This window comes from Oryzias latipes, chromosome 5 (assembly GCF_002234675.1).
Source record: "Oryzias latipes chromosome 5, ASM223467v1".
NCBI classification, from domain to species: Eukaryota; Metazoa; Chordata; class Actinopteri; order Beloniformes; family Adrianichthyidae; genus Oryzias; species Oryzias latipes.
In genome coordinates, this window is record NC_019863.2 from 12,034,009 (window position 1) to 12,049,536 (window position 15,528).

At 41.2% G+C, this 15,528-nt stretch overlaps 1 protein-coding gene across 3 annotated transcripts in view; it reads left to right on the forward strand.

Moving 5' to 3' along the window:
- The window catches only part of cbfa2t2 (CBFA2/RUNX1 translocation partner 2), a 62,745-nt gene extending 56,711 nt beyond the window's left edge, over positions 1-6,034 (forward strand). For all 3 annotated transcript variants that reach the window (XM_020703203.2, XM_004068705.4, XM_011474919.3), the window contains 4 exons: positions 1,090-1,282; positions 2,341-2,409; positions 2,513-2,703; positions 4,544-6,034. In XM_020703203.2, coding sequence (XP_020558862.1) covers positions 1,090-1,282; positions 2,341-2,409; positions 2,513-2,703; positions 4,544-4,879 — 789 coding nt within the window. In that variant the 3' untranslated portion in view covers positions 4,880-6,034. The remainder of the gene's footprint in view (positions 1-1,089; positions 1,283-2,340; positions 2,410-2,512; positions 2,704-4,543) is intronic.
- The last annotated feature ends 9,494 nt before the right edge of the window (positions 6,035-15,528 follow it).

Sequence of the window (15,528 nt, forward strand, 5' to 3'; positions counted from 1 at the left end):
AGGAGGTAGATATGGCTTGACTTTGCTAATTAGCCTTAAGTGATAAAAACTAGACTGGACTACAAGACTGACCTGTTTGTCAAATTTAAAATGCCTGTCAAGGTTTACCCCAAGATTTCTAATGAACGGAGCATCTGAAGGGTCCAGGGGGCCAACAGCCCTACAGCAGCCTGTCAGCAAGTCAGACTTTCCAAAAACAAACACCTCTGTCTTGTTTTTGTTCAGACAGAGGAAGTTCAGCTCCATCCAAGACTTGATGTCTGCTAAGCAGTTCTGCAATCTGTTGAGACCCTCCACTCCTCCAGATTTTAGGGGAAGATAGATCTGGATATCATCTGCGTAGCAGTGGAATGACACATTATATTTCCTAAAAATGGACCCCAGTGGCAGCAGATAAAGTGAGAATAAAAGCGGGCCTAAAACTGAGCCCTGGGGTACACCATATTTGAGCGGAGCCTCTGAAGAAGAGCACTGTCCTAGTTGGACAGAAAAACTCCTGCCACATAAATATGAACTGAACCAACTGAGTGCTGTGCCCTTCACACCGACAGACTGCTCCAGTCGGGATAAACAAACACTGTGATACACTGTGTCGGCTAGCGACAGTCCAGTGTGAACAGCAGAGGCTAAATCCGCGTTCAAGGATGAGCGTCACATAAGCAGGGTGAGGGTAGCATCAGAAATCATTCCAAAATTCCTAATCTGTTAGCAGATTTTCTTTTAAAATGCAAACAAATCTGCCATTAAGGTAAAAATAAGTCTCAGCAAGAATTCTAATACTTAGAAAACAATTCTAGTCACTAAGTCATGTTTTCTCAACTTAGATTATTCCGCTACTGAAAAACTTTCTTGATAACATTTTTATGGCAAACCAGAAAATAAGACATTTTTTTTTCCTGAAACAAATCTAAACATTCGGTTTTTGCAGTGTTTTAGATTTCTGCTGTGTGCTAAGATAATGGATGTGTTTTCTGACGGTGTTTAAACAGATTTCTTTTCTTTGTTTTGAGTTTAGCAAACGTTCCCATGATGAGATGGTGTTATTTTACACAAACAGTCCACATTGCAGCAACTCTTTTGTTCCTCTAGGTGCTGAACTGTATAGTGGACATGGTGGAAAAGACACGGAGGTCAGTGAGCGTGCTCAGACGGTGCCAGGAGGCCGATCGGGAGGAGCTGAACTACTGGAGGCGCCGCTCCAACGAGCAGGAGGACCCTCGCAAAGGAGGATCGGGCTCTGCTCCGTTCTCCAAGACGCACAGCCCCCACTCTGCAGAATCTGGTAAATCAGTTTTAGAATCGGGGCTCTCACTGCTGGCCAAGAAGCTGCTAGATGTCTGAAGTCTTTCCATGATGGCTGCTTATACTTGTTTCTAGCTGAGTGTTGCATTAATAACAGAAATTAGCTGATAGAAATGGTTGTCTTTCCTGTGATCTTTGCAAAAATGGGTCATTGATCCAGTTCTCATAGGAAAAATCCTGCTCATGATTGTCTTTTATCTTTTTGCCTCTAAGCAGAGGCATCACATTTAAGAAGCAAAGACTGGAGCTTCATGGTAAAAAGTTAGTAAATATGGAAAGAGGCTTACAGAATCAAGTTGGAAAACTTGTTTCACACTCACTGCGCCATCTAGTGGTCCTTCTAGAAACTGCAGGCTGAGTCACACGTCAGTGAGCCCATTGGCAGTTGGTCCCCGTTCTGCTGTGTACTGGCAGTGCTCTCTCTGAGCGCCAGCCTCGCCATCCTCCTGCTGCTCCCCGGTTACAGACAGGTGCTGGGACTGGCCCCCGCCATATCGGCCACAGAAGGGCCGTCCTGCCGTCCTGCAGGTTCAGAGAGCCAGAGCTGGCGAACTCGCCGGCGTGCCATCTGGGCCCCCAGCCGGAGGGCTCGCCCGCTTTTCCTGTGCTCAGAGCACACTGGTGATGGTGGATGACGCCAGATGAAGGAGGGGGGAAATAAAAGGCGATTGGACATGAGGAAAACGCCGTTGAGCCAGGCAGCATTGTTGGGGAAGAGGTTTAAGCGCAAAAACACGAGTGAAAAGCGGGGAGGGGAGTTTTAGGGAACACTCAGAATGTTGACACAGCTTGTTGGTGTGCAGATCTCTCCAAGCCAAACACATTCCTTTCTAAAGCTGTCAGATCTCAGATCAGGCCAAAACTCTGACAACCAGCAATTACACCGCATGTGTGGAGAAGATCTACGGACAAAACAAAGGACAAAAAACCTGAACTCCCCCCACTGAGTGGTTACTTTCAGGCACATTACATAAGGAGTGGAACATTTGCTTGCAGTTTAGGGGACTTATCTTCCTGCTTTTTTTGTCTTTTCCGCAGACTCGCAGAGAGATTTCGCCCCGAGGCCCGGCTCAGCATACGTTACAGATGAGATCTGGAGGAAAGCCGGTAAGGACGCCATCAAAATAAGATTAATGTCAAACCGCCATGTTCTTTAAATGGCCTGGAGGCCGTCAGGCGGGTCCTTAAATGTGCCTGCCTTCGTGTGCAGAGGAAGCGGTGAACGAGGTCAAACGTCAAGCCATGGACGAGGTCCAGAAAGCCGTGGCCGAGGCGGAGCAGAAGGCTTTCGAGATGATCGCAGCCGAGAGGGCAAAGATGGAGAAGACGCTCGCCGAGGAAAAGCGGAAGGCTCAGGAGGACGCCATCATGGTCATCAATGAACAAGAAGATTCCAGCGAGGTGAGGCGGAGTTTAGGGAAAAAAAACACACACACACTTTGCTGATACTGCAGCTGTGGAAAGTTTCTATCAGCAGGAAGATGTTTAGAGAAAAGGACTGATTGAAGAGGGAAAAATAGGATCACGGCAACAGGAAGCCTGACTTCAAATAAATGCCGGAGCAGTGAGGCGCGTGCTAAATGTGAAAGTATACACCTTCGTTTACAAGCGTCTGTTTTCGACCGAATCACCTGCTGGTTAGTGTCTGTGCAGAAACTAAACCGATCCATTAGACTCCCACTCCTCTCACTTTCAAAGTCTTCTCAGCGCTCTTTTAACCATGGTTCAGGTGAATTTTGATGCTGATTGGCTGCTGTGCAGCATTAAAAAGTGATAATGCACGCCTAAAAAAGAAGTTCCGATCACATGGCGTAAATGTTCCATATCACTGCGCTGGCTTCTTTAAAACGAACTTTGGTTTCATCATCTGGACAAAAACAAGCGGTAAGAAGTGAACTTGCTCTCTGAACTGATGCTTTGTTTAACCCATCAGCAAATATAGCTTTCCTTTGCTGTTGTGGTCGAGGTCGGAGGTCAGAATGTAACAACTTTTTGTGAAAAAAACGATCCAATCCGAAGAAATAAAAGAATTAAGTTCTAAAAACTGATTGAATATTTATTTCTTTTGAAAGTGACCATGGTATAAGTGGGTTAATGGCCTTTGAAGTGTGCATTAATCAGACCTAGCACACTTCACAGAAGCAACCATCCTCCACTTTCTGTTGGATGGTTCAGGCTTCCACGGCGTGCGTTAAATCCTGATAATGCACACCTCATCGGCCATTGACCTTTACTTATGACGTTTTTAGACAAACTTGTGTCTTTTTTGGGACATAGTCCCTGCAGAGCGGCAGGAATTCATCAGGAGTTGTAGGACGGTATTGTAATTGCGGCGCAAGCACATTCCCCCTTCCCATCACCCATCCATTTAGTGCATTTTTTAGTGCAACAAAAATGGCGAGAACTATTTGAGCTCTCCAGCCGCACAGCTTTGAGTTAAAACCATTTAGTCTACAATGAAATGCATCAGGATGAAGCGGAGCGGCCCGCCCAATAAAATAAAGAAACATTTTCTTGTCTGCTCTTGATTTACAACGGCTTTAATAAAGAAATACTCAGAAATACAATGTAAATCTCAATTTTCTTTCTATATGTACTTCATCGTGAAAAAAATGACAAGAACGTGTGAAAAACACCAAAAACGTCATGTGACTTAGGTCAAACCACCATCAGAAAGTAAATTCTTCCTTCAATTATTAAGTCAAATGGATTTTTTAGTCCTCGTTTCAAATTCATAAAAAACAAAACATGAATAAATTAGATTTCTTAAATTTACATTTTCCATGACAGGAAGTGTAGTTCCACAATCAGATGACTTCTTTAAAAAAAAGGAAAAACATAGGAGTCCACAATTTCTTTTTATTTCTTCAACTCTATTTGACACTCAGTAAATGGATTCAGCATGTGTGTGTGTGCGTGGGGGTGTGTGTGTGTGTGAGTGTGTCACTGTGTTTTAAATGCAAATGTGTAGATTTTTTGGAGCAATTATAATGTTGGAAGATGCATCATATTTTTTTTTTTTGTAATATATGATTTTATATCTCAAACAGATGTGATATCTTTTTGTATTTTTAATCTGAATAAGAAACCGTCTTGTTCCAAACTCTTCCTCCCTTCATGAATAAGATGAACATAATGCATTTCAAATTAAAAGCATGTCATTTGTGTGATTTTAAGTTTATTAATTGTTGTAACCGTTTGGGGAAAAACTGACTGACCAGTTTCTTTTTCTCCTCCTCAGTGTTGCTGGAATTGTGGCCGCAAAGCCAGCGAGACGTGCAGCGGATGCAACGCCGCCCGCTACTGCGGGTCCTTCTGCCAGCACAAAGACTGGGAAAGACATCACCTCATCTGCAGCCCGGGACTTCAAGCTCAACCCAAGCCCGTCTCCGCCATCACCGCAAACAGGGTGGCTGCCATGGCGACGGCAGCGGCTCCCGGAATGTGTCCCGTCGGCCCCAAAGCCTCCGACGGCGCGCCTCCCTCCTCCAGTCCCGCCGCAGAGCACAATCCAGCCGCTTCTCGCTCGACCACTCCCTCCACTCCCGCATCCGTCCCCGAGACCAACGGACACTAGGAGGCGGAGAGCTCCACCTTTTCTCTGTGTTCATGGACGGAGCCGAACGAGGAGGAAACGATCTTTGGGCGAAGTTAGGATAACAGACTTTTCATCATATTCTTTGGCAAATAAATAAGTACAGATTATAGACGACTGTTTTGAGTCATGCGTCAGCAGGGATTTAGCTTTGGCAGAAAGCAGAGTGTCATTTTGCAGCGTGTCCACGGCACCATCAGATCCCCGTGACAGATGGGAAAGTGCTTCTAAACATCCAAAACCCGAAAATGTTTGATCTGCGAGAGCTGGGAAGGAAAACTCAAGACCGATCCCAGTTTATTTGTGGGGGGGGGGGAGCGCTGAAAGGAAAGCATGGAACTCCCACGGAGACAGACCTTCAAGTCCTTTTCTACTCGTTTGGTGGAAAAAGAGGAATTTGGTGTTGGTAAATGTAAAAATGAAATGCCAGCACCGGCTCCAACGAGTCTTTGTCGTGTAGGAAAAGTGATCTCTGCAGTTTCTCTGTATGCAAAAACATCCATGTGAATTGGTCCAGTTGTGAAAACCGTGAAGCAAATGATTTTCATTTCAATTCAGCCGTTTCTGTCACACCAAAGTCTTCAATCGTCTTCAGCGTCCGTCCGTCCATCCGTGTCCTTGTCGTCAGCTAGCGAGTGTCATTTCAGAGAATCGTCACTTCCACCCCAGACGGATGGTGGTTGGATGAAATCAAACCTGCGGACGCTCAGTCGTGCAGTTTCCAAATAAAGACCCAGAAGTAGTTGTTGCATTTGTTGGAGGCCTACGGTGGTGCAGGTAGGGAGCCAGGACTCTGTCTCACAGAGAATCTCAGGAGCTAAGCTGTATTTGTTTGTACAGATTTTTTTTTTTTTTTTTTTTTGTATTATTGTTATGTCACAGCTACAGAATTTGAGTGAGGAACTTGGATTTATTGTCCTCTGCTGTTGCAACTCAGAACCCCTGGGTTGTAAGAAGACTTTGTAAAAAACAAAAAAACAAAAACTATTATGAGAGAAAACCTTTATTTTGTGAACCCTGTTTTTTCCTCCTTCATCCTCTAGACATGTTCTTTTGTTCCGAGGCATAGCTTTGTATGAAAAACATATCTTAACATGAAGTATGAAATAAAGAAGTAGAAATGCTTCAAAAACTGGGTTTTTCTGTCTGATTTTTGTGAATGTGATCCTCAGAAAAGCATTTAGTTGTATTGCTCACTGGCAACACTTTTTTCCCCCCAAAATGGTGACTTTTCTGTTATCTCCATAGCAACCATTTGAGGATCTAGTCGTCATTTTCTTTAGAAAAATCGGCAAAAGTCCATTTCTAGATTTCCTTAGCAACAGAGGGTTTTTTGTTAACCACCCCCATCATGTGTCATATCGTTTCGTTCAGCTTGAGCCAACGATCCGTGTATTAGAACTCCACAGTCTTCTGGTTAAAAATGGACGCAGAATGGAAGCGCCACTTTTGCGAGCGCACCACGCTGACACCGTTAAAAACTTTAATGCCAACATTTTTTCCCCCAGTAGCTTTTCAATGATGCTCGAGGGGAGAGAATGAAATCCCTTGAAGGAGGAGGATTTAAAACTGTTTTTTTGTTTTTCAATTCAAGATGGCGGCCTCTTCCCGGGGTCAAAGGTCAGCAGAACTTTGGTTGTCGTTGTAGACTTAGGCTGTGTCCAAATTCCTTCCCTACTCACTATATAGTGCGTTCCCCATTTTGTAGAGCTGTCCAAATCTACAATTCCAAAATCGAGTGCCCTAAAAATTTCCCAGAAGTCTCTGCGAAAAACCAGTGTGGAGTGATGCTCACTTAATTGGCAAATATAGACCACAATGCATTGCGTCTGAACATTTTTTGTCAAAAAATGCATTTAAATGTGTTTTTAAAATAAACCATCAACGTTTTCATCTTTAGAACTCAGTGGACTCAAATAATCGTCGCAAAAACGCTAATTTTAATTAGATTTTAACTTTTTGAAATCGATGATGTCAGTGTTCTCCGTTTAAAAATTAAAAAGTAGTGAGCATGGACTCCGTGTTGCTTTTAAAATCCAGGGCACTACATAGTGCCTCACTGTTTAGTTTTTTAATAGTTAGGGGTTAGGGTGGGAATTCAGACACAGCCGTAAGCTGGCGGCATGCAGGTGAACCTTTATGAAGACTGCTTGAAGGAAAGTTGTCGGAAGACGGGAGAATCTGCAAATCTCACACTGGTCCACAAAATAGCCATCCCATAATGTTAAAAATGTTAAAACTTTCTTTAGTGTCCCCAGCCTGTGTGTTTTGGTTTCGTTAGTGGATTACGATTGTTTTTTTCAGCCCCTTAAGAAATTTTTGGCCCCATTTGTGTTTTTTTAATGGTCTCCAGCTTTGATGTCATCATTTTCTGGGGGGGGGTTGTATACTAAATAAAAAAAAAAACTTTTCACCTGGTACTAGGTGTGTGTGAATTTTGGTGAGTTTTTGAGTTTGGCAGGGGTCACATTTGGCTCAGTAGGTAAACAATCCTGTCCTTGTGGTCCAGGACTTCTAATTTGGATCATTTGATTGCCATTTGAGCCGCAGATCAGTGACTTTCAGGTCATCGTTTTGCTACAAAGGAAGCAACCTTTGCTGCGTTCATCATGATCCCTCCCTAAACTGATTCGATACAAAATTTAAAAAATACTCAACTTAAGAAATGTTTTATTTAACTGCACGATAAACTGGGCTTTTAAAAAAAAATACATTTCTTAATACTTAACCCAACATTCTTTCTTTTGATTATACCTTTTTCTTTTGATTAACCTTTTTAACTGTACCAAATAGTGTAAGTGGAGGATCTAGTTAACTATTTTAATTAGAAATGAGTAAAAGTAACAGGAAGATTCTGCTCTTTGGGATAAAATCTCTACATTTCTTCTCCTTTTTGTCCCTGTGATGTAATAAATTATTAAAAAGACTTGTTAAAAATGCGCATCATCCATTTTAAATATAGATTATGCAAGGATGCTCTGGAGAGAGGATAATTCAGGAGTGAGTATATGATTGTCATATATAAGGAATAGAGTTCTTACACAAACGTAATACAGAATCTCACCACTAGGTGGCAACATAACCCAACATTTCATTCCAAGTGGAAACAAAGTCACTCATTTCTAAATTCAATGTGGATGTAAATACTTCCTGTGAGATGGGAGGTCTCCATGGTTCCTGGTGAGCTTCAGGTTTCTCCAAATCTCTGAATGATGGCAGCAGCTTTTTTTTTCTTTTTTTTAAAGATCCTCTCTGGTTTCCAGCTTTTCCTCATGCTGAAGGAGTGAGCAGATTGCTCCAAAATCACCCATAAACTGTTCAGCTTAGCTCACTTTGAAGAGCTTACCGTGCAGTTCCCTTCATTTTTGTGTTTCAAACCATTTTTGACCCTATGGATGAAAATGATGTCAAAAGTAAAAAGATTTTTTACATGACAAAAAAAGAAAATATTTCTACAAAGTCCAGGTGAGTCCCAGACCCTTCAGGTCTGCTGTTGGAGATGAGAGGGACTCTTTATTTTACTGCCTTTGTTGCATTAAAAAAAATGAATGGATAAAAAATAAAATGCAAGTAAAGTGCATTATCCAGTAACAAAAAAAAAGGAAATTTAAATTAATTTGTTGCAAAAAATAAAAGTGCATTATTCATAAATAAAAACAGAATCAATATGAGTTGAAATAGTTAAAAAAAAAAAAAAAAAAGATAAATATGAAGAAAGCATCCATTGTTGCACAATTGAAGCCATCTAACAGAAGAGGTCCAGGTTTAATATTTAAAATGTTTATTACAGTTGGATAAAAACTGTTCTGGAGTTTTTTGGTCCTTACCTTATAATACTACTACTTCTACTACTACTACTACTAACAATAATAATAATAATAATAGACTATTATCCTTAACTCATTTCTTTATGTTCTTGGAAATACGTAATGAAATGTAAACAAGTCGGCCTGTTTATCTACGTCTGCATGTTCTGTCCTTTGTGTTCAAAGAATGGTAAAAATAAATCCTAATTGTTTACTTTTTCTTCCTAAATTTAAGGTAATTAATTCTTCCTCCCAACTGAAATACCATCATTGATTGTTTTACTTTGATGACTCAAAGTTGAACTTTTTGACCCCCTCCCTCCATCCGCAGATCCTCCACACTGCCAACTTTCCTGCATTCACCTGCTGGCATGATGTTTATCGATGGAATTAATGTTTCCAAATGTTTTGTACGCCAACCAGCAGCTGTCAATCAGGATTCAGTTAAAAGTCAACCTAGTTTTATGTTAAAGTAGATCCTGCTTTCATAATGTGCCTTGTGCTATCTTGTGGGGTAATCTGGACCCCACAAGATAGCACAACAGCTAATGCATCAATGGATTATTAGTTAAAACGAGAGCTGCTTTGCTGTCCGGTCTGTCACACAACCACCACGAACATTTTCAGCTAATTGCAGGGATGAAAATTGGTCACACTTTGAAAAATTGTGGTTCTTTACGTGAAATCTTTACCAATGAATCACGAATGAACCATGTTAAAATCACTGAAGAAGATGGAAGAAACCACACAAAGAGCAGGTAAATCCTCGTAGAACATGAACTTGTAAGGATTCTGTGGTTTGGCTTGGTTTCGTTGTCCTTGGTCCTTTTTGTCAGTCACACCAGTTTCATGATCCACAGCTGTCTTCGGTGGAGTAAATTGTCCTCAGCCTATTTTAGTGTCTGGATTTCTGTTCATCCTTGTCATCGGCTCTTTTCGGTTCTGTTTTGCCACCTTCTTGTTGCTCCCATGGTTTTGTCATGTTTCAGTTTGTTTAATTCAAATCTTTGATTTTCTGTCGACAAGCCTGGTCTCCTGCATTTTGGGTCCTCCACCACCGGTTCCTGACAGAACTTTGTGGAATTATTGCGCTGTTTATGTACAAATCATTAGTGATTTGTGCATCCATTACGTAATGTATTGTTATCGTGAAATGTGCGATAGGAAAGTTAGACATTGGTGGTACACTAGTAAAGACTCCCTTAGAGATACATGGGACGATCGTGGAAAGCCACAAATTTGCAAATGCATCTCACAAAAAATCACACACAGTTGCTTAAGATTAGATGTAATAATGATGTAATAATTGGGTAAAAATTAGGCGTAAACTGCGTAATTCTCAAAACCAAATTCACGTAAAGACCAGTCGACCGAAACCCTCAATGGACATCTGCGCACATCGACAAATGACGAACGCAAGAAACACTTATGAATGACGTATATCACGCATGAATCACGAAAAACTGAAATTTCATAAATGGAAGATGCCCAAAGTGTTCGTAGTGGCTGTGTGACACGGCCTTTTAAATCCTGCGTGGAGGATAAATTCCATCTGCCGTTTGACTCGGCGTCCTGATCAAATGACCAGATTGCTGCTGACAGCAGGCCGTCAAGCGCTGCTCTTGAAGAACAGGAGGGGCTTCCATTGACAGGAGCCTCGGTTTGACGGCGGTCACCAAAGGAACGGAGCACCTGGTTGCTGCGTTTTGAAACGAGTCTCTGCAACAGCGTGGACCTCTGACATGACGGTAAGCTGCTCTGATCCACAGAGAGAGCTAGTCTGCAATAGCCTGTACAGCTGAAAGGACAAGTGATGCAGGAATTCAGAGGCAACGTGCCCTCTGAGCTCCCGTTAACTCTCACACAACCAAGCCTTCAGTCTGAGACCACAAAAAACGTAAACGCAGAGGCAAGAAAGCGAAGAACAGCTGCTGCTGTGTCACTTTTGAGCCCGGCCTTGGGACGTCTCAATTGTAAAATAATATATACATATAACAAATGGATGCAATCAATTTTAGTAGAGTGTTGTGTCACACATTTGATCTTGTAGTTATATAAATGAAAGAAAAATCATTAAAGCACTGACTTTCTTTTATGTTGAGTTTGTTAAACCAGAGCTTTCCATGCAAAGAGAAAAGTTCACCTTTGACCTTAAGTGTCTTCTTTAGTCTAGTGCATTTTTTTTTTAGTAGAAAAAGCCATTAAAAAATAAAATTAAAAAACTGCAACGGGGATGAGTGTGGAAAGGCAACAGATGCTGCCGGGTCACCTTAGCCGTGGCTCTTGGCTTTTCTGAAGTGATGTCCTGTGTTTGCACACATCACAGCCAAGGACACCTGCCTGAGAGAACAAAAAGGCCTTTTTTTCCCCCTATGCTGCTGGAAGAGATGAGCCAGAGGCTTCATTATGCTGGGAGCTATGATTCTGAGTAAATGAGCAAGGTTTAAGTTGGACTATTCATTGCTTTGTTGCACACGGGGAACAAGGATTGCATTCAATAGAAGACAAATAAATAGAAATAATACAAATGATTTAAAAGTTAACACTAGAATGACTGCACTTGTGTTTCGTTAGCATGATGCTGCAATACCTAGTATGTCTGCAACATATATTCTCTGCAGCTGTGCTAGTGTTAAAGAAGAATAATGCATTCCGCTGTGGTTTCACCCATTTTCTCATTCAGCACTAGAACACAATCCCTATATTGTCTGGGAAAATGGAGCAGCGTTACACTGAGCTACGTCTTTAAAATAGACTATAAATCAGATGGAAAGCTGCATCTGGAGTCTGCTTACAGGACAAACTGAACAAAAACACCCACAAAGTCCACATTAAGGGGCATGCAGAGAGAAGCTGCATGCAGTTCTTCAAAGAATCTGCATTTCCATGAGGTTCTGTGGTCACATCCTGCAAACGTATGTATTATGTTAGTGAAAACACATGTTGAACTGAACTTGTTTCAAATTGTGTATTCATAAAAAAAAGATCTATAAAATTATCCAATTATTTTGTTTCATCTGAAAATTACAAGATCTATTAATATAAATACTTAAAAAAAAAATTGCAAAAGAAAAAAACAATTGACATGCTTCCATGCATCCATCTTCTCAACCTGTGGAATCTCTTATGGGGTCAAGGGGCGCCAGAGCCTAAAGTCCGTGTCACGCAGCTACTACGTACATTTGGTCATACGTGGAAAAAGTGAGGAAAGTTGTGGTTCTTTACCTAAAAATTTTCACACGAATAAACCATTTTAAGACCACGGAAGACGTAAGAATGAAACACACAACGAACACGTAAATCAACGTAGAACACAAACGGTGTGAATTTTTACTCTGTTTATATGCAATTCATGAGTGATTTGTGCGTCAATGACGTAATCTTAATGTGATATGTGTGCCGTGTACGTGAGATTAAAGTTATACGTCGGTGGTACATGTGTGAAAAGTCCATTAGACGGTCGTGGAAAGCCACAATACATATACAGTACAGCCAAAAAGTTTGGACACACCTTTTCATTCAAATGAATGGGATGGTGTGTCCAAACCTTTGGTCTGTACTGGACAACTGGCAAAAATCACACACAATTAATTTTTTTAATCATTGCGTGTAAATATGTGAAATAGGGGTTAACTGTCTAATTCTCGACTGAACCAAACCCTCGCAGACATCTGCGCACATCGATGATTGACGAATGCAAGAAACCCTTTTGAATCACGTATATTGAAAATGTACATTTTCATGATTTAAATTTTAACTTAAAATATCATTACATACATGGAAAACTGCACTTAGTGGCTGTGGGACATGGCCTCAACCTGGCTATTTTTGGGCAATAGCGGGGTACATCCTGGACAGGTTGCCTGTCTGTTGTAGGGCCACATAATCACACCTGGGGTCAACACAGAATAAGGAATTCACCTATGTGGCGAGGAGGAGGGAGGAAGCCGGAAAGCCCAGAGAAAACCTACACAAGCGAACATGCAGACTCCACACAGAAGGGGCCTTGCTGGGATTTGAACCAGGGCCATCTCACTATGAGTCAAGCATGCTAACTACTGCAACACCATGTAGACCCCTGACATGATTCATTTGAAGGAATTCACAACACATAACAGTTTCTCTCTTTTCAAAAGAGAGAAAGTTGAGATCACCATAATATTATGATAGGACGAAGTCACTGACTCAACAACATGAAATGATTTAATCATGATCTGAACTTAATTGTAACAGTCAGCGATAGTACTTCCACACTCTCCTGCAGTCTGGCTCTTTCCTGTCCTCATGCTGAGCTTCACATAAACAAGGATGCACAACTCTATGGTTGAGATGATTCCTTTTGCCTAAATGTGGATTTAACCCTTGTGCTATCCTGTGACCCCACCCTTACATTGACGTGTTCTCCCTACTATGACAAAGGTGGATAAAGGTGGAAAGATTTCATGTAATCCATGGACACCAGTGAAGATCACAAATCATTGAAGAAAAAAGGTTCAGAGCACTGTCTAGTGGGTCTAGATGACCCAACTCCCAATGTTGAAGTACCTAGGATAGCACAAGGGTTACAGCTGCCTGTCTTCATTTGATCGTCTTGTGAGGCCGTGCCACATGCAGTTCTGTGGTGGAGGAAGCACAGGATCCCCTCATTAGCAACCCAATGGACACTTTTCCACAGTCTAAATTTGAAATCTCAGGAAGCTGTCAAGCGAGTCCTTGCAGCCCATATGATGACAGTCGCTACTGTAACTCATTTCTCTTTCCACTTTTGGATACACAACCACACTTACCAAGGAGGTCTCTTGAACACATGAGCATTTTTCTCCAAGCTCTAGAAGGATTACAGGCAGTAGTTTTATTCATTCTCACTGCCTGTCAGGAATTGTTGGTATAAACTTTGCTGGAACAAAGACTACCATATTTTCCGCACTAAGTCGCACTTAGAAGTCTTCCTCTTTTTCCAAAAACCAAAAGTGTGCCTCATAATCTGGAACGCCTTTGCCATGGACTAATTCTGGTTGTGTTTACTGATGTTGAAGCGATATGAGAGGAACACATGCTATGTCAAAATGTTTGGTTGAGTGTTAACATGTAGCGGTTTCAGACTATGGCTATGGCTAAGTCCTTCACTACTACATTTTGTTGTGCTGTCCGAATTTCCAAAATCAAGTGCACTAGAAATTTCCCAGAAGTCTCTGCCAAAAACCTTTAGGAATTGCTGCTCACTACATTGGTGAATATAGACCACAATGCATTGCGTTTGAACAATTTTTGTGAAAGATATGTATTTAAATGTTTTTTTTTACTCGCATCCGTTAAACATCAACAAAAGTCCATCTACTTTGATTTTCACATTTCACCAGAAAGGAGTTGATTATTTGTGGCAATTAGTTTTAAATATTACATACTTACTTTAACAATCTATTTTAAAATGTTCATTTCATTTTGAGAATCTTGTGAGCAAAATGTAGAGACGTGAGTAATGTTTTTTAATATTGGAACGGCTCTGCATAGCAGAGCAAGCAGCACAGCAAACACTGGTCACTAAAGCCTTCGTCACGTGAGCCCGCACAGGGGTTACGCCAGTGCAGTGGTTTTTTATGGCGTTTATTCAGTCTCAATAATCAGAAATGCACACATTTCACAAATACCCCTTGTGCTATCTTAGATGACCCCACCCTCACATTGACGTGTTCTCCCTACCATGACAAAGGTGGATAAAGGTGGAAAGATTTCATGTAATTCATGGACACCATTGAAGATCACTAATCATTGAAGAAAAAAGGTTCAGAGCACTGTCTAGTGGGTCTAGATGACCCAACTCCCAATGTTAACGTGCCTAGGATAGCACAAGGGATACACACGCTCTGATTCACAACTGTAAATTTATGCAAACATGCAATATCAATTTGGGAATGCACACGTATTTCACAAATGCACAACCTGTTTTCACAAACACACACGTTGTGTTTCACACATGTACAATAAGTGTTTCTCACAAATGTGCCCGCTGTGTTTCACAAAAATGCAATACATTTTTCAGAAATGCACAATAGATGCTTCACAAACATCATTTTTAGGTACACTTGTAATATGAACTCACAGATTGTGCAAATGTTAGAATGTGCATTCACAAACCCGCTCTCATTTGTGAATCTCCCCAAATTTGTGAGAGATTTTTCTACGGTGAATATTGAGACTCCCTTCATGCTGCAGGTCAACTAATGTCACCATTGGCTAATGACTCTGTCAATCAAACTCATCACCAAAGCAGACGTGCTCGCTTTCAGCCAATCAATGGCCCCTTAGACTTTCTCCAGCTGAACTCCATAGTTTTTGGCACTGACTCCCTTAAATTCAACAAATCATTAAGAACTAAATTAAACATCACCTGAGATGACTCCATGGGTATTTGGTGTTTTTATAGTTGTGTATTAAAAGGAAATTTTATGCAACACCAACAGTAAAAATCCTCCCATAAATGTATGCTTTATTAAAACAACTGATTTATTGTTTTTATACTACTGTAATATTACAAAAAGCACAGTTGTTTTCCTGCCTCATTCATTCTGTCTTTTCATTGCAGCCTTATGTCAGATCGGAAAACTGAATAATAGACAAACGCAAAATAAATGGTAAATATGTGTATAGCGTTTTACTTCTGTCTGTCCAAAGTGCTTTACAGTCACAGTCCCATTCACCCATGAACACACACGTTCACATGCTGATGGCTCCGAACACTGACGGCAAACTGTAACCACCAGAGGCAAAGTGGGGTTCAGTGTCTTGCCCAAGGACACTTCAACACTTGGCCTGGCAGAGTGGAAA